Here is an 18,560-nt window from a genome sequence, read left to right on the forward strand (position 1 = left end):
ATCCCCCTGCCCGGGGCCACCCGCACAATGGCCCTGCGGCCACCTACCCATGCAGCTCTTCATCAGCATGAAGCCACTCTCGTAGCCATGGAAACACTCACACTCGAAGCTGCCCGGGGTGTTGACACAGGTGCCCCGGCCGCAGAGGTCAGGGGAGATGTGGCACTCGTCGATGTCTGGGGAGAGAGGGGCAAGGCCGGCCTCCGCGTCTGTAGACACGGAGGCTACACGGGAGCCCCGAGCTGCTGAGCTGAGCCAGGGATGGGAACGGAGGTGTGGCGGCTGCACATCAGAGAAGGGGAGGGAACTCCCCCCACCCCGGAGGTCACCTTTGTCAGCCCCTCCTCTCACAGTCGGAATCCCCAAGGGCCAGAGAAGGCAGCAGGACCAAGAGTGGGTCTGGACCCCATGTGTGATCTGAAGCCCCCACTCCTGCAGGCGCCCCCGGGGTGGGCACATACCTGTACAGTTCCTTCCCCGAGCATCCAGGGCGAAGCCCCCGGCACAGGAGCAGCGGAAGCTGCCCACGGTGTTGCGGCAGGTGCCGTGCACGCAGAGGCCGGGGAACGCCTTGCACTCGTTCACGTCTGCAGTGTGGGAGCACGAAATGTCAGTCAAACCCCTCCAGGGTCCCTGGGTCCGCCCCTGAGATTTCACACCTCTGACTGCAGACGCGTTGCTCTCTCCCAAACACACTTCCCGCCACAGGGCCTTTGCCTGTGCTGTGCCCTCTCCCCATCCTCCAGGCTCCCCGCGCCCGAACACACCTTTATAGAAGGGCCGGCCTGACAGGAAGTCCTGGCTGGCGAAGCCTAGTCCCCGGGGACATAGGCTGGCAAATGCCGGGGACTCCGGCTCTGGGCACGCTTCACACTCATCCCCCCAGGCAGCCCCCACGGAGCAGCAGCAGACGTCCATCCGGTACTTGCCGGGCAGGGTGGCCCCACACTCGTCCTCATCCCAATGCAGGAAACAAGGCTCCAGGCGCACGTCTACACAGAGGGACAGTCACTGGGTCCCACCCCTGCCACGGTGTGCCTGCTGTCACATGGCCGATAAGGTCTCCCTCAGCAGCACCTGTCTGAAACTCCCTCCCCAACAGGAAGGGCGCAAGGGGAGTGCCATTATCGACATTCTACATCACCCAGCGGTAACACTTCCTTAACAACGTCATGCAACGTTTTAGTGGCAATGCCTTGCTGTGTTAAGGTGCTTGCTATGGGCAGGGCACTGTTCCAAGCTCCCCAGCCTATGCAATCCTCAAAATAGACATCAAGATGAAAATATTAGCATCATGTTCATTTTACAGGCAAGAAAACTGAGGCACAGAAGGGTTGGGTAGCTTGTCCGCGGCCACACGGCGAAAGGCAGAACCACTTTCACGCCAGGCCATCTGGCTCCAGAGTGTGTGTTTGATCTGCAAGATGCCCTCAGAACAGGGGCGCCTGGGTGGCGCAGTCGGTTGAGCGGCCGACTTCAGCCGGGTCACGATCTCGCGGTCCGTGAGTTCGAGCCCCGCGTCGGGCTCTGGGCTGACGGCTCGGAGCCTGGAGCCTGTTTCCGCTTCTGTGTCTCCCTCTCTCTCTCTGCCCCTCCCCCGTTCATGCTCTGTCTCTCTCTGTCCCAAAAATAAATAAAAAACGTTGAAAAAAAAAAAAAAAAAAAGATGCCCTCAGAACAATCCGATGCGAGATAAGCCTCCATCAAGACCAGAGACAAGAGTCCAAGAGAGCCTAACTGCAAGCCTGGGGTCGGCTGCCTATTTTTGTAAATAAAGTTTTATTGACATGCAGCCACATCCCTTTGTTTCCAAATTGCCTGTGGCTGCTTTTGCGCTACACGACAGACCTCCATAGCTTCAACAGGGACTGTGTGGTCCGCAAAGCCAAAAATATTGACCCCTGGCCCTTTGCAGAAAACGTTTGCTGAAACCCTGGTCTAGGAAAACTTCTGTTTCCCGAAGAAATGCATGATTGAAGATGAGACCTTGTTTTAGAACCTCGAGAACCTCTGGGAACCCTGTGACGCACACAGGGACGGGTGCCCTGGCCTGGGGCTAATGGTCACGTCTGAGCAGATGGGGCCAGAGTCAGCACCTCCCTGTTCACCCGGCCCCGAATTCAGCACACGGGTCCTGTAATGCGATGGCTTTTTTCTCTTTCCTCGATTCCTTTCTTTCCTCGGTTAGATTTGGGGGCCAGTGGGAGGACCCACCTAAAACTCGGTTCAGAAGCCAAGCAACGTTGAGAAGGCACCTACGAGGAGGCTATTAGCCAACTGTGGGGAGAAACCGGACAGCAGGCAGAGCCCTGTTTGCTTGGCTGACACGTGCTTTTGGCCAAGAAATGTCCGCTTCAAGATGTGGAGAGTGGCGGGCGCCAGGGGGGCTCAGCTGATTAAGCGTGTGACTCCTGGTTTGGGCTCAGGTCATGATCTCAGGGTTTCGTGAGTTCAGGCCCCGTATCAGGCTCTGTGCTGACAGCAAGGAGCCCACTTGGGATTCTCTCTCTCCCTCTCTCTATCTCTCTCTGCCCCTCCCCTGCTCATGCCGTCTCTCTCTCAAAAATAAATACGCTTAAAAAAAATTTTTTTTTTTATTTAAAGATGTGGACAGTGGCAACATCAAGAAACCCTCACCCCGGGGGAAAACGTCTCAGATCTCTGAGCCTGATGGGGAGCCATTCAGAGTGAGTGTTTGAGCCCTGGATGCTGAGGGAGATTCCTGGGCATGCTAGAGGTGACCCCCCCCCTCCCCCGCCCCGTGTAAACCTTTTTGGTAACAAGAAAGAATGAATGAAAGTTGCAGATGATATTTTACAAGAGCTTACCATTAGCAAGGAGCCTTGTTAAAGGGCAGGTAAGTGAAAGGGTGAAACCCCCAAACAAATGTCTTTCAAGACACGTCAACGAGAGATGAGCAGGGAGTAGAGGGCCCCAGAGGACCCCCTCCCCAGTTCCTTCTGTCCCTAGGAGGGGTCTCCAGGCCCCGGCGTGGGGGCCACGGAGGGAGGGCAGGCAGCCCCGCACAGTCCCACATGGACTTACCCACGCAGAGGCGGCCGGTGGTGTCCAGCGTCAGGCCGCTGGGGCACTCACAGCGGAAGGAGCCGGCAGTGTTGAGGCAGCGCCCGTTGGGACAGACCCCGGGGAAGACTTCGCACTCATTCACATCTGGGCAGGAATGGAAAAGGGGGAGAGGCAAGGGCTGGAGCTCCCCCACTGGGGGTTCAGGACACCCAGGCTGTCCTCAGGGAGGCGGAAATGGGACAGTGCCAGCTTCGGGGGCTGGGGAATCTCGGGGAAGACCCCAAGGAAGGGCAATCTCTACCTTGATCTCAAAAGACTTCAGGACCCCAGGCATCCCCCACGACAGGCACCGGCCCGTGTGCAGCTCGCGGGGAGGGGTGAACCACAGAGGGGCAGGGAGTTACCTTCGCAGGTGAGCCCCGTCATGCGGGCAAAGCCGCGGGCGCAGGTGGGGTCTGTGGTTGGGAGAACCAGAGTGGGCACAGGAGTCACTTTCTCTATCCAGACCCCCATTCTCTCAACGGGCACCCAGGTGACCACAGTGGCCACGCCCGGGAGGACCCCAAGAGTCCCCCCCCCCAGGGGGCTCCCGGGCATTACCGGGCTCGCAGCGTTCGCACGGGCTCCCCCAGGCAGCGCCCAGGGTGGCGCAGCACTGGGACCGCAGGGAGGCTCCGCGCAGGTTCGCTTCACAGCGGCCGTCCTGGACCTGGAGCCAGCAGGTGCCCCTGGTGCTGTCTGCGGGGGAGGCGGCCACCCATGTCACCTGCCGGCCCACACCTGTACACCGACCCACAGAAGCCCGGCCTTCCCCAGGGTGGGACGCGGGGCCGGGCAGCAGGGTCATGGCTGCTCCACGGGACTCGGGGCCTCTCACCTAGACACACGGTGCCGGACGGCCCCAGCCGGCTGCCGGGGGCGCATTCACAGGCATAGGAACCGGCCAGGTTCCGGCACAGACCATTTACACACGGGTTGGACAGGCACTCATTGATGTCTGCAAGGACAGTCCCCCACCGGGTCCTGAGCTCTGGGAGGGGAAGCCCCGGCTGGCCAGGACCCCCGTCTCCTCAGGGGCTGCCAGGGCCCAGTGACATAGGATGCACCCAGGTACACGCGTGGCCACACATGTACTTGGAGGAGGCACACGCACGCAGGCAGGGTGCACAGGAACGGAAACGCACAGGGACGCACACCCAAGTGCTTGCACCGAATCGTGCTGTGCGCTCAGACAAGCACGGTGACACGCGGGGTCCCAGGAGCACGCACATGTCACCGTGGAGGGACAGACAGGATGGGAACAGTGGCCCTCAAGGGAGTCACCGCACAAGAGAGGACGCGACTGAGGGGGCAGGAGGAAAGCCCAGGGAGGAGAGGCCTGGATGTGGCCGGGGAGCGGGTAGCAGGCAGCTGATGGGACAGGGTGGGGGACAGAAGTCGCTCCGGAGTAGGGCGAGCAGGGCTGCTGGGGGGAGGGAGAGAGGACAGAAGGCCCAGGGAGAGGTGGGGTCATGCAGAGGGGGCACGGCCACACGACTGCTGGGGAATAAGGACATCGATACGAAGTGTGCACATGCTTGAACATGCGTGTGAGCATGTGTGTGCGCGCACAAGAGCGTGTGTGTGAACACACATCTAAGTGTGTGAAAGCATAAGGATGTGGGCACACGCATCTGAGAGCGTGCACCTGAGTGTGTGTAGCTACATGGGCACGTCTGTGAGTGTGAACACGGGTGTGTGTGTCCTGAGTACCAGTCTGCGTAACTGAGTGACTGCGCACACACACGTGTGACTGCACCCACAAGTGTGTGCCTCTCAGGGTGTGACTGTGTGTGGCTGAGTTCAAGTGTGTAAAACGTGAGAAGGAGTGTGTGCATGGGGGTACGCGTGTGTTTGAGGGCACGCACCCATGAGTGTGTATAACTGTGTGAGACCGAGTCTTGAATATACTGGTCTTCGAGTTATGTGAGTGCGAATGTGTGTGTAACGAGCATACGTGCGTCTTTCAGCATGTCTGTGTGCACGCACCACATGCAATGTGTAAGTGTGTGCGTGTGCCATGCAGCGTGTGTGCCCGAGTGCGTGCATGTAGGCACACGCAGCATGCAGAAGTGTCTGAGAGTGTGTGCGTGCACACAGCACATGCAGCACGTGCCTGGGCGTGTCCGTGTGCACACACAGCATGCACGAGCATCTGACAGTGTGTGTGCGTGTGTACACGGCGCACGCAGCACACATAAGTGTTCCAGCGCGTGTGTGTCTGTGTGCGTGCACGCTGCACGCAGTGTGCCCGGAGGCTGTACCTTCACAGGTCTCCGTGTCCTGCCGGAAGCTGAAGCCCTGGGGGCAGGAGCAGCTGTAGCTGCCGGGGCTGTTCCGGCACCGCCCGTTGTCACACAGGAGGCTGTTGCGCGCGCACTCATCCACGTCTAGGGGCAGGGGTGGGGGCGGGAGGGCGCGGTGAGGGCGTCTGCGGAGGGGGGAGGCCCGCGCACCCGCCCGCCGCCCACCGCGCACGCTCACCCACGCACTGCTTGCCGGCCGCGCCCGGCTCGTAGCCCAGGTTGCAGACGCAGCGGTAGCTTCCGCGAAGGTTCTCACACATGCCGTTGGTGCAGACGTCGGGGTCGAGGGCACACTCATTGATGTCTGCAGCAGGAAGACGACAGAGCGGCTGCTCGGGCTCCTAGGAGCCTCCAAGAAGCCAGGTCCCCCCCCCCCGCGGAGGCCCGAGCTTCAGCCCAGACCCCGCCTTATTTCCCTCTAAACCAGCGTTTCTCGGCGCGGTGGCCCTTCGGGGCCGTTCTTGGCTGTGGGGCCGTCCTGGGCACTGTAGGACGCCGAACAGCGTCCCTGGCCTCTGCCCACGAAACGCCAAAGGCACCCTTCCCAATATTTCTGCAAACAGTGCCAAATGTTCCTGGGGGCAGAGCCGTCCTCAGTCTGGCGCCCCTGGAGCAAACCTTGTACCGCGGCAACACGATCACAACAAAGGCAGTCATACTTGCTACCGTCGCGGAGGGCTTACCATTTTGTGCATATTAACTCGACTGACCCTCACAACAGCCCCGAAACAGGTCCTATTATTGTGCCCACTTCACAGACAAGGAAACTGAAGCACAGACAGGGTAAGTAACCTGCCCCAGGTTATTCAGCCAGTAAACAGTAGGGCTGGGATTCGAACCCAGGCATCTGGCTCCAGAGCCAGTGCCTTTAACTGGATGAGCGGGTGGTGGTCCAGATGTCTGTCCTCCCCCAATGGCCCAGCGGTCAAGGGAAACTCAACTGTATCCTAAGTCCTTTGGTTACCACTCAGGCAGAAAGGCTGTTTCTGTGTGTGTGTGTGTGTGTGTGTGTGTGTGTGTGTGTGTGTGTGTATTCAGCAAACTAATGAGAAGACACACACATGGGCAATTTCCTTTGCTTTCAGGTTTCACCTGTACAGATAAGGCCCCTTGGGCTGAGACCTGCTGTGGCCACGGGAGATCAGCCAGGGATCCCAGGGTAGGGACTGTCGGTCATGGGGGGAATGACAAGAACCAGGGAGGTTGCAGAGCGACTGGAGCAAACAAATCACAGCTCAGGAGGGAAAGGAGGTGTGGGAGAAAGCACAGCTTTGCACACCCACCATCTCTAGCTCTGTGGGTTGAGTCGCGTCTTCCCCAAATTCATACGTGAAAATCCTAAACCCCCAGGACCTCATCATTGGACCTTATGGCAAAATGGGGTCTTTGCAGAGGTGATCCAGGTAAAACAAGGTCGTTAGGGTGGACCCCCACACCCATTCCAGGATGATTGCATACCCATATAAAAGGGGGAAATTCGGACACAGACATGCAGGGAGGACCCCACGTAGAGACAGAGGCAGAAATTGGGGCTCCTTCCAAAACGCCAGTGACCACCGGCAGCTGGGAATACAAGCAAGGAACAGGTTCTCCCAACCCTATCTACACGTTGATCTCAGACTTTGAGGCTCCATAGCTCTGGAGGAATAAATTTCTGTGCTTGAAGCCCCCCGCCCTCCCCCAGCCCGTGGTGCCGGGCTACGACAGCCTCCGCAAACTGACACGGTGCCCAGCCAGCACCCCGCCCCCCTGCCCTCTCCCGACACCCGCTGCCACTCACCTCTACCATCCGTGGTGATGCCCAGACCGCTGCCGCACAGAACCTGAAACTCAGCTGGGGTGGCAGAGACAGGGGGAGAGGGGGCAGTGGTCATCGCTGCACCCAAGCCACTCCCAAGGACGTGACCCCTTGATGTGGAGCAAGAGTCTGGGACCCGATTGCCTCCCCCAACGGAGACAGCAACTTCCTGCAGTGTCTTCTTGGGGAGAGTCACCAGCAGAGAGATGCCCCCCCCCCACAGCCCATAGGAACCAAGACGCCTGTCCCCGCCCACCTCCAGGATGATGAACTGGAAGGTCTACGGGGACACAAAGGCAGGCTGGGCCAGGCAGCAGGACACTCACCGGAGTTCTTGGCAGGGCAGAGCTCGCAGGGCTCCCCGAATCCGTGGTCTGGGCTAGCACAGCAGCACTCAGATTTGGTGACCGCCCCGGGGAAGGGGCGTGTGCAGGAGCCCCGCTCCAGGGCCCCGTAGCAGGTGCTGCGCACGTGGGTGTCCACGCACACGCGGCCGTCCGCACCCACCGCCAGCCCCCCCAAGCAGTGGCAGAGGAAGGAGCCCTCGGTGTTGGTGCAGCGGCCGTTCATGCAGATGCCCGGAGTCTGGCACTCGTCGATGTCTGGGGGGGGGGGGGGCACGGGGAGGCTCTGCAACGGGTCCCAGCGGGCCCCACCGCACCCCACCCCTGCCCAGCCCGTCTGTCCGGCCACCGGGCCTCACCCACACAGTCGCGGCCACCAGGCGCCAGTAGGAAGCCGGATTTGCAGAGACACGTGAAGCTGCCGTAGTCATTGAGGCACACTCCGTTGGTGCACGTGGTGGTGGTGGCACATTCGTTGTGATCTAGGGACACCGGAGAGGCTGGAGCCCCGCCCCGGCCCCTGGCTCTGCCGGCCCTGCTCACAGACCGGCCCCCCCCCCTCACTTCTCCTCTGCACAGCAGAGTGAGGACTGAGCCCCCAGGACCCCACCCGGGGGCTGGGAGCCCCACCAGGCAACTGGCTCTGTCCGCTTGGCTGTCAGTCTGTCTGCTGGAACGTGAGCGCTCCTGGGCCACGCTCGGGTGGGGGCAGGGGGGTCTTTGGCTCCACCTGCATTCTTCCTCCTGGCACAGGTCGGTGCTTCATAAATATTTGTTCAAAGGCAAAGAGTGGTGGCTGCACCAGCCTGTACGAAACGCCACCAAATCGTCCCTTTAAAAATGGTCAAAATGGTTTGAGGCTATGTATGTTTTGCTGCAATTTTTGTCTTTAATAAAGGAGGTGGTGGTGTGAATCTCACCTCAGTTCAAACAAAGAAAAGGGGAGAACAGGGGCGCCTGGGTGGCTCGGTTGGTTGAGCGACTGACTTCATCTCAGGTCATGACCTCGCGGTTCGTGGGTTTGAGCCCTGCGTCGGGCTCTGGGCTGTCAGCTCGGGGGCCCACTCTAGATCCTCTGTCCTCTCCTCCCTCTGCCCCTCCCCCACTCGCACTCTCTCTCTCTCTCAAAGATAAACGTTAAAAGAATTTTTGAAAAAAGAAAAGAAAAGGGGTGGGGTGCCTGGGTGGCTCAGTCGGTTGAGAGCCCGACTCCGGCTCAGGTCGCGATCTCGCGGTCCGTGAGTTCGAGCCCCGCGTCGGGCTCTGTGCTGACAGCTCAGAGCCTGGAGCCTGCTTCGGATTCTGTGTCCTCCTCTCTCTCTCCGCCCCACCCCTGCTTGTGCTCTGTCTCTCTCTGTCTTTCAAAAATGAATAAGCGTAAAAAAAGGGGGGGGGAACAGTTGACAAGAACTTGGTCTCACTGTAAGGAAGCGGTAGGTGCAAAAATGAGTATCAAAATATCCGTTCTGAGCAAAAAGGACTACGTCAAAAAAGCAGAAAGGACTACGTCAAAAAAGCTGGTGCAGCCGCTCTGCAAAACTGTATGGAGGTTCCTCAAAAAACTGAAGATAGAACTACCCTATGACCCACCAATTGCACTACTAGGCATTTACCCAAGGGATACAGGTGTGCTGTTTCGACGTTTTTTTGTTTTTTTTTTTTATTTTTGGGACAGAGAGAGACACAGCATGAACGGGGGAGGGTCAGAGAGAGGGAGACACAGAATCGGAAACAGGCTCCAGGCTCTGAGCCATCAGCCCAGAGCCTGACGCGGGGCTCGAACTCACGGACCGCGAGATCGTGACCTGGCTGAAGTCGGACGCTTAACCGACTGCGCCACCCAGGCGCCCCAAGGTGTGCTGTTTCGAAGGGACACATGCACCCCATGTTTATAGCAGCACTATCAACAATAGCCAAAGAATGGAAAGAGCCCAAATGTCCCTCGATGGATGAAGGGATAAAGTAGATGTGGTATATATACACAATGGAGTATTACTTGGCAATCAAAAAGAATAAAATCTTGCCATTTGCAACTATGTGGATGGAACTGGGGGGGATTATGCGAAGCAAAATTAGTCAGAGAAAGACAAAAATCATAGGACTTCACTCATATGAGAACTTTAAGACACAAAACAGATGAACATAAGGGAAGGGAAACAAAAATAACATAGAAACAGGGAGGGGGACAAAACAGAAGAGACTCATAAATATGGAGAACAAACTGAGGGTTACTGGAGGGGGTGGGGGAGGGGGGAGGGGCTAAACGGGTCAGGGGCACTAAGGAATCCACACCTGAAATCACTGTTGCACTATATGCTAACTAACTTGGATGTACATTTAAAAAATTTAAACCTAAAATTTTAAAAAAAGAAAGGAACGAGTGAATGAATGAATGAGCGATGCACACAACAATCTGCGTGGGAATGTCAATCGCAGTATACCCATAATTGGGAAAAGTGGAAACAGCCCCAACGTCCACCAGCTGAGGGGTGAAGAAACAAGATGGCGCTCACACACGCTCCCCGAACCCCATGGTCCTGATCCCACGCTCTCAGCCAGACTGCGACAGGACAGGACAGGACCGGGGTCGGACAGCCCCTGCTGGGATTCGGGGAGCGAACGCAGGAGGGAGGGAACGAAGGAGTCAGTTAGTTGGCTGAGGGCTTCCCAGGGGTGGTGGCGGCACCAGGCTGGCCGCTCGCTCTGAGAAGTGTCGGTGATGGGTTGCAAGGGGAGGGGGGGGGGGGCACGGACATGTGGCAGGCCACCCCCGAGGCACTGGCAGGTGCGGCAGGAAGGTGGTGCAGGACCACCCCGAGGACCCAGGTGGACTTTGGGATGGCCCCAGGCCAGCCAGCCTGGTCGCTGCGGCCGGGGAGGGCCCCCGCGGCGACTCCGCGGGGCGGCAGGGGCCGCGGCGCAAGAAGGATCTCGAGCAGGCTGGCTGGGTTCAGGAGTGGGAGCGGGGGCTCTCTCTGCCTTAGGGACGGAGGTGGGTGGTGCTACAGAGGAGACCGGCAAGGTGGGCCCCACCGGCAGCCACCGGGGCCCCCAAGCCCCCTACCCACCTGCCCACCCCCGACTCACCCACACAGTTCTTGCCCCCCGGGCCGAGCTCGAAGCCCGCGTTGCAGGCACACCGGAAGCTGCCATCTGTGTTGACACAGCGGCCGCGGTGGCACAGGTTGCTGCCCACAAGGCACTCGTCCACGTCTGGGTGGGGGTGGGGACGCGGGGGAGGTGGCAGGCGGTCAGAATCGGGCGCAGGCCGCCGAAACAGGCTCCCCGCCGGCAGGGCAACCCCAGCGCCCCCGCTCTCCGACCGTCGGCCGTACCCACGCACGCCTGCTTGGCCACCGCCGCCTGGAAGCCCTCGTGGCACCGGCAGCGGTAGGAGCCGGGGGTGTTGACGCAGTCTCCGTGGTGACAGGGGCTGCTGGCGCATTCGTCCACGTCTGTGGGCAGAGGACCCTGAGCCCCCGCCCGGCGGGGTGCGCCCCCCCTCCCCAACCCGGCCGCCGCTCACCGATGCACTCCCCGCGAACGTCCTGTGCGTAGCCCACGTTGCACTCGCAGCGGTAGCTTGAAGGGGTGGGCAGGCAGCGGCCATTGAGACACAGATTGGTGAAATGCCGGCAGATGTCGATGGTCTGGTTCAGGGTGGCTGTGCCTGAGGGCGGGGACAGCAGGCGCACCTGAGTCTAGGCCGGGCCTCTGGGTGTGGAAGCCCACGCAGAGGCTGGAACCCCGCCCACTTCAGCCTGGAGTCCCGCCCTAGCCGCAGACCCCCCACACCGGCTGACACCCCACTGTGGGCCCAGACCCTCACCATGGAGTGAGACCTGCCCCCCCCACCCCCGCACCCGGTGCCAGACCCCTACCCAAGGCCTGAACCCTGACTTTGAGGCCCAGATCCCACATCTACCCGCACCCTCAGACCGCTGTCCGTACTTTCATTTCTACTGCCCAGGCCAGGACGCCCACTCCAAAGCCCTGACCCTCCCCCTGAGGCCTGGACCCCCTCCCCTAGGTCTTGGATGCCTCTTCCCAAGCCCCAGGCCTCACCAATATGGGCGTTGCCAAGGCCCAGGCCGGGAACGCCACGCCCATTGGAGCCATGGGGGCTGTGCCACGCAGGCCCAAGGCCAGGACCCATGCCGTTGGATCCAAAGCCAGGGAGACCAGGGAAGGGGCCGGGATAGGAGGGCAGCAGCGGGAGCCCCTGCACGCACAGTCGCTGGAACTCATCTGCAAGGAAGCAGAGTTTGAGGCCAGGCCCTCAGTCGTGCCCCAGGGGCCGCAGTCTTCAGGCAGGAGCTCTGGGGGGGCAGAGGAAGGAGGGGGGGCAACCCCAGGCCACTCACCAGAGCCCCTCGGAGGACATGGCTCTGGGGCTGGGCCGGGAGCCCAGCACCTGCCCCTGTCACAGCAACACTGCCTCTGAGTGTAACGGCCAGCAAGGTCTCCGGCACAGCGGCCTACAATCAGCACCGAGAAGCAGGTGCCAGCCCGGTGGTCTGCAACAGGGATGGGAAGGATCTGTCACCAGCCCTGGGTTCAAATCCCAGCTCCACCAACACTGCAGAACCTGCAGAACAGGTTTCCTTGCCGCTCTGTGCCTCAGTTTCCCCATCCATCGAATGGGGGTGCTCAGACCATCCACCTCACCTCAGAAGAAAGTGCCGGGATGGAAAAGTGGAGGGGGCCCTGTGGGGCACATGGCCGATTGTCACTGAATGAGAATCTTATTACCAAGATTTCCAAATGATCCCAGAGAGATAGATTTGGGCTCATTCCAAGTAAAAACATTCTGATGCCTACCGCTGGCGTTGGTAGTAAGCTCCCTGTTCCTGAGGGCATTCAACCACACCGAGGACGACCCTTTGGTTTGGGGGGGCTGCCCGGGTTGGGAGGTCAGGCTGAATGCTCAAGCGAGGACGCCAGGATCTGTGGCCGTGTGCCCTCACCGGCCAGCCCTGGGAATCTGGGGAAACCTAAGAGGCTGTGAATTTGAGAAGAGGCCCAAGGAGCAGACTGCTGGATTCATGACCACGGACTGCAGCCCCAGGGGGACTGAACCAGAGGCTCCCCAGACACGAGAACCACGGACACTCTTCCACATCCCACTCTGTTCTTGGGCTGACAGCTTTATGCAGTGATCAGATTTCTCAGGCCCAAAGAGTATTTTTGGCTTAAAAGCGCACAAATCCTGGCCAGTGGCCCACAGTGAAACTTCTCCCACCAGCAGGGAGGGCCCCGGACAGCAGCCCCTGTCCTGCCCCGCCCAGGGCTGAGAAAACAAGCAAACATTTCTACCTCCCCAGCTGGACCCCCAGGTGCACGTGTGACAGCTGGGGTACCATCCCAGCCCTTGAAAGGTGGGTTGAGGGGCACAAGGCCTGCCCAGAGGAGGAGAGGTCAACAGACTCATTCAAGGTCACACAGCCACTAAAGAGGGAGGAGGGATGGGAACGCAGATACCCAAACCCCAGGGGATCTGACCAAGCAGCCGCCTCTCAAGTAGGGAAGACAGAGACAGAATGTGAGGATTTTAACAAAAACGATGCTGCTTCTGCTCACAGAGCACCCACGGTGATCGGGCCCAGCCAAGCACCCCATCTACACGGCTCTCTCGTCTTTGTGAATGTGTATTGCGTGCCCACCACATCCAGCTCCGGGCAAATCACTCCAAAATTGTATTTAATCCTCCCCACGACTCCAAGAGGTAGGTATCGCCACCATCCCCATTTCACAGATAAGGAAGCTGAGGCACAGAGAGGTTAAGACACTTGCCTGAGATCACAGAGTTTGTGAGCAGCTCAGGTAGCAGTTGGCACCCAGGACATTGGCTCGAATCTAGGCTCTACTGTTGAGTGGCTGGGAGAGACCCCCTTTTTCCACCCTTTATTCCAGGGGACTTGCCCAGAGGTGTCGTCTACGCTGGCCATGACGGCCCCCAGAGGTGAAGGCATAGAAGGTCTGGCGTTGGCCACAGCACGCTGGCAGAACTCCAAACACAATACTCCCAACCCTGCCTGGTAGAGGCCCAGCCAGAGGGGCCCTGGTGATGCTGGGGAACTGCCAAGCCCCTTCGCTCCTCCCCAAACCAGGGCTCTGCCCATCCCCCGCCACAAGTGGCCATATTCCTGGCCAACCTCATTAACCACCGGCAATGTCTAAAGTCTAATGACCAGCTCAGCAGGACAGCAGGACAGCAGGACAGGGAGTGAGAGCCCAAAGGTCCCCCGCCTCCCAGGAGGGGGTCCAGGGTGGGGGTGGGGGGCTTACAGGAGTGTGGGCCTCGGTAGGAGGCATGGCCCAGAGGACCTCATCCTGGCTGGGGGGGTGGGGGGGAGGTCTGGGGAGCTGGGTATGGCCATATATTCTGGACTTACTGAGTTGGCTCAAGCAAACCTCCCCCTCTGGGTCTGTTTCCCTCTCTCAGACACAGGGTGTGGGGGAAGATGGGGAACTCTTTAGAAGTCTCTGGGAAGTCTCTTTAGAAGACAAAGCAATGGGTAGAAGGGCACAGAGACCGAGGCCGGAGGGTCAGGAGGCATAGAGACAGGGAGCCAGAGAGGCAACAAGGGTGGCCAGTGAGCCAGAAGGGCACGGGGTCGGAGTCCGAGGGGCAGAGGGGCGGGGCAAGGGGCGGGGCGGAAGTGAGGGCCTTAAAGACTGGGGTCCAGAGAGCACAAGGGCTAATGGGTAGGGAGCCAGGAAGCCAGAGGGGAGGGAACCCTGCTCCAGAAACGACAGAAGGACATAGAGACCCGAGGGCTAGAGGAGCCCAAGGGCCGAAGGGTTGCAAATACATTTGAGCACGGGGCCTGTCTCCTAACCGCCCCCTGTCCCTCCAGCACCCCCCAGGCCCCAGCTCACCCAGGCAGCGGGAGCCATCCAGGCTGCTGGCAAACCCACGGGGACAGGTGCACACAAAGCTGCCAGCTGTGTTGGTGCAGCCGCCCCCGGAGCAGAGGCCCAGCACACTGACACACTCATCCACATCTGTGTAGACGGATGCCTCGTCAGAAGCGGGTCTGCCACCAGCTGTACCCCTCCTCTTCCTCCTCCTTGCAGGGGAGCCTGAGCTGCCCGGAGCCAGAGGAGGCCCCTAGTCGTCACCCTCCCCATCGCCCACCTTCACACTTGGCACTGTTCTCACTGAGCCGGTGTCCGGTGGGGCAGCGGCACTCGAAGGAACCCACGGTATTGATGCAGCTGCCCCCCTGGCACAGGCCCGGGACGGACTGACACTCATCCACATCTGCAAGGGAATGAGAGGCCCGTCAGAGGGAAGAACCAAGGCTGCAAGGGATCCCATTCAGCCCTGGCCCCCAGGACCGTCCTCCCTACTCGCTGACTCCCTTACCTTGACAGGCCCCCGTGTGGATATTGGGGATGAAGCCTCGGCGACAGGGGTGAGGCTGTGCAGGACAGAGCTCACAAGGGACACCCCAGGCCTGGCCCACGGTGGCACAGCAGAGTGCTTTGGTGCACACGAGGCCGATCAGCTGGTGCCGGCACCCCTCAGGGCCCACTTGACCGAAGCAGGGGCCCGTCCGATAGTCTGTGAGACAGGGTAGCTGGCTACTTCACCTGCCCCCGCCCCAGAACTTCCCATCCCTGCAGCCCCAGCTCGGGCCCTTACCTCTCTTACTTGGACCACTGCTGTGGCCTCCTTTACCAATACAGCAAGCAGCCTTTACTCATGCTGTACCCCAGCCCTATCAGACGAACTCCTATTCACCCTTCAAAACCCTTTCTCCCCAAAGCATTCCCCAACCAACCTCCAAAAGAGAGGCCAGGACCTTCAAGTCCACAAAGAGCAGAGCATGTCAGAGAAGCCGACCACTCCCCCTGGCCCACCCTCCCTTCAGGCCTGGGCAGAGACCATAGATACCCAGCAGGACAGCCTGTCTCATCCCTGAGTGCAGGCCAGGCCCTGCCAGATCTCCCAGACTCGAGGAGGGACCCAGCACAACACCACACCCCTGACCCCTGAGCCCGGCCAAAGGTGGTCTCTTGAGTGCCCCCACCTCTGTACACGGGCTCAGATGTGGGCTTCCTGGTTCCATCCTCCAGATGGTTCCAATCAAGGGGCTGGCGACAGACCAAGGGAAGCCCCTCCCAGAAGGGGAAGGCAAAGCCGGGCCCCCTAGACCCGTATGGAGGAGGAGACACGCAGAAACCAGCAATGGTCCCGACTCCACTAAGCCCAAACAGTTCCAGAATCTCACCTAATTCACCCAGAACTCTGGAGTCCCCCTGGCTCCTGCCTCTCTCTGGGGCCCTCACCAGCCACCACCCACTCAGGCCTCCCTCTCTCACCCGCCCCACCGACCCTCCTCTCCCTCAGCCACCCCACGCTGTTCCCCTTCCCCATCGGTCAGCCCGAATTCCAGTTCCCAAAAGCACCCGGCTCGCACCGAGGTGACCCTCCCAGTCCCTCCAGCCTCTGACTCATAGCTACACCGTCCCCACCCCGGCTTTGGCCACAGATGGGTCTTTTCCTCCAGCAGCACCTCCCAACACTGGGGTCCGCCCACCTCCGCCGGCCTGGGCTCCTGGGCCACACACGCGGGGCAGCCTCGTGGCTCCTGCAGCCGAAACTTCACCAGCCCGGCATCCCCACCGCTGCCCACTCCTGCTGGCTTTCTCCTTCTCAGCTTCCCCTGGGCTCCGTGCTTTCTGCACACCCTGAGTCACCCTCGCTTGTCTTCCGCCAGAACCTCAACCATCCGCTCAGCTTCGGGCCGACAGATGGGCCAGCCCCGGGCCCGGCTGTCCAGCTATTTCCACCTGCCCCGCATTCAACTTTTCACAAAACACCACTGCCTCCCAACAGATGACCCCCGCCCCACCTCAGCTGTGGGAGTATTTTGACAATGGGGGGGGGGGGTGCATTAAAGGGAGGCTTGTCCATCTCATGAACTCTGACTGATCTCTTCTTCCAGGAAGCCCTCCCTGATGCCCTTCCCTGGAGCAGCAGTTTCTCTGCCCTTCACAGCACCAGGGACAATAGAAAGGAGGCCAGCTGGAGCCTCCCAGGGCCTGGCTACATCTCAGGGGCTGCCGGGAAGCCCCCTGCCATCCCCCAAGGCCCCTACCCCACGCCCAGCTTGGTACCTCTCTCACACCGCGGCCCCATGAAGCCATACGCACAGGCACAGCGGTTCGGCCCTATGCAGCGGCCCCCGTTGTGGCAACCACGGTCACAGACGGCTGTGGAGGAAGAGAGGAGGGTGGCCTGAGGTCCCCTCGCAGCAGAGGGAGCTGGGGCCCCGAAAAGCCCATTTTCACCCAGGAATCCCCACCGTGTGGCCCAGACCCAATGAGAAGACTGTGACGATGGGTACGTATGTCCCTCCCTTCCCTGGTCCCAGAAGAGTGGCCTGCGGGTGGTGGGGGGGGGGGGGCAGCTGACAGCAGAGACCCGCCCTCTGGGCCCCCGGGCCCAGGTGTTCACGGGAGATACTCACGCTGCCCACACACCGTGCCCGTGTAGCCCCTCTGGCACAGACAGGACTCCCCTCGGCAGCTGCCCCCATTCATGCAACTGACGCTGCACCCTAAGGACGGGAGGAGGGACACGCGGCAGAGTGGTGACAAACCCTCGAGATGCACGAGATCGGTGGCAAGACGAGGCTGGCCCGGCCCGGCTCTGGTCGGTCCTCCGGCAAAACCAGCCTGGGCCCCCAGTGGCATCCGGGAGCCTCCAACCTTCTCCTCCTGCCCCCGGGGGGCCATCTCCCTGCTCACCTCGGCTTCCCCCGCAGCTGGGGGCCAGCTTCCCATCAGCACAGGTGCACAGGTTGGGCCGGGAGCAGAAGCCGTCACCACAGGCGTGCCTACAGACGGCTGGCATGGGCAGAGCAGGTGACAGTCAGGGCTGGGACCCGAATCCTGTGCCGCCCCCACCCCACCAGTGCCCAGGCAAGGCTCTGGGTTTCTGTGGGAGCCACGAGGAGAGGGGCTCTTTGGGCCAGAAGGGCTGAGCACCGAGGACAGAAGCCAGAGACACTGGGTCGGTGACTGTGGTGTGGAGGTGGAGGGCTCTCCTGGGAGTGGAGTCAGATTCTAGAACCTGGGGGTTGGGGGGTACAGACTGGCAGAGATAGAGACAGATGGGGGGGAGACAATGGGAGGGAGACAGACAGGCAGGGACAGAGACAAGGAGGCAGTGAGGCAAAGGAAATGAACATAGCAGGGTGGCCTGGGAGCCTGAAGACAGGCCAGGGCCAATCCTGTGGTTCAGCCTGACGCTCCTGGTCAAGTCAGCTGGCAAACAGGGTTGGACTTGCCAGGGGGTTAGAGAGCTGCCCTGGCGTCCCACCCCCTGCATCCCCCTCCCCCCGCCCCACCTGCAGAGGGCAATGGCACTCACGAACGACACACTGGTTCCCGCCTGGCAATGTCCTCCAGCCGGGACAGCAGTAGGCGTGGAAGCGGGAGCCGCACACGTTCGGCCTTTGGGAGAGCGCCGCACAGCGGGTGAGCCCCTGCCCTGCAGGACATCCCCTGGGCCTCCTTCCCCCCACCCAGCAGGACAGCCCAGCCCAGCCCACACCCCAGGGGCCTGTCAGCATGCCAGGAGCCACGCACCCCTGCAAGATGCCCGGGCTGCCACGCCTCCGCACACGTCCGGGACCTGCAGACTCCAAGGCCCTGTCCCATCGGCCGTGGACACCCACCATGCACAGCAGGGCCGTCCAGGCCAGCAGGAGCCGAGCCAGGGGGCCCCAGGCCATGGTGAAAGCCCCAGCCCTTCTCCTTGCTGAGCACAGGCCTTTCAGAACCATCGTGCGTCCCTCAGAGGCTGCAGAGGGGAAGCAGAGTCAACGGCAGCAGAAGCCACAGAGTACCCAGGGGAACCAGGAGGCTGGGACGGCTGGATGGCAGGGTGAGGGGACGGGGAACAGGTACTAGAGCCCAGGCAGGCATCCAGCCCTGACCCAAAACCAGGTGAACAGTCAGGGCAGGCTTCTTGGAGGAGGTGTGATGTCTCAGAGTTAGCTGAGAGAAGAGTGCTGGGAGCAGAGTGCG

The 18,560-nt window shown here is 60.7% G+C and overlaps 1 protein-coding gene across 2 annotated transcripts in view; it reads right to left on the reverse strand.

Moving 5' to 3' along the window:
• Positions 1 to 18,342, reverse strand: part of FBN3 (fibrillin 3) — a 60,739-nt gene extending 42,397 nt beyond the window's left edge. For both annotated transcript variants that reach the window (XM_058728184.1, XM_058728185.1), the window contains exons 1-25: positions 18,120 to 18,342; positions 17,902 to 17,984; positions 17,277 to 17,375; positions 16,997 to 17,086; positions 16,644 to 16,739; positions 14,887 to 15,084; positions 14,656 to 14,781; positions 14,397 to 14,522; positions 11,879 to 12,031; positions 11,580 to 11,762; positions 11,041 to 11,184; positions 10,850 to 10,969; positions 10,602 to 10,727; positions 7,874 to 7,996; positions 7,497 to 7,772; positions 7,153 to 7,206; positions 5,551 to 5,676; positions 5,331 to 5,456; positions 3,905 to 4,024; positions 3,628 to 3,765; positions 3,432 to 3,482; positions 3,046 to 3,171; positions 768 to 992; positions 462 to 587; positions 48 to 176 (exon numbers count right to left, since the gene is read on the reverse strand). In XM_058728184.1, coding sequence (XP_058584167.1) covers positions 48 to 176; positions 462 to 587; positions 768 to 992; positions 3,046 to 3,171; positions 3,432 to 3,482; positions 3,628 to 3,765; positions 3,905 to 4,024; positions 5,331 to 5,456; positions 5,551 to 5,676; positions 7,153 to 7,206; positions 7,497 to 7,772; positions 7,874 to 7,996; positions 10,602 to 10,727; positions 10,850 to 10,969; positions 11,041 to 11,184; positions 11,580 to 11,762; positions 11,879 to 12,031; positions 14,397 to 14,522; positions 14,656 to 14,781; positions 14,887 to 15,084; positions 16,644 to 16,739; positions 16,997 to 17,086; positions 17,277 to 17,375; positions 17,902 to 17,984; positions 18,120 to 18,316 — 3,361 coding nt within the window. In that variant the 5' untranslated portion in view covers positions 18,317 to 18,342. The remainder of the gene's footprint in view (positions 1 to 47; positions 177 to 461; positions 588 to 767; positions 993 to 3,045; positions 3,172 to 3,431; positions 3,483 to 3,627; positions 3,766 to 3,904; positions 4,025 to 5,330; positions 5,457 to 5,550; positions 5,677 to 7,152; positions 7,207 to 7,496; positions 7,773 to 7,873; positions 7,997 to 10,601; positions 10,728 to 10,849; positions 10,970 to 11,040; positions 11,185 to 11,579; positions 11,763 to 11,878; positions 12,032 to 14,396; positions 14,523 to 14,655; positions 14,782 to 14,886; positions 15,085 to 16,643; positions 16,740 to 16,996; positions 17,087 to 17,276; positions 17,376 to 17,901; positions 17,985 to 18,119) is intronic.
• Between the last annotated feature and the right edge of the window lie 218 nt (positions 18,343 to 18,560).

Source organism: Neofelis nebulosa, chromosome 4 (assembly GCF_028018385.1).
Source record: "Neofelis nebulosa isolate mNeoNeb1 chromosome 4, mNeoNeb1.pri, whole genome shotgun sequence".
NCBI lineage: Eukaryota > Metazoa > Chordata > Mammalia > Carnivora > Felidae > Neofelis > Neofelis nebulosa.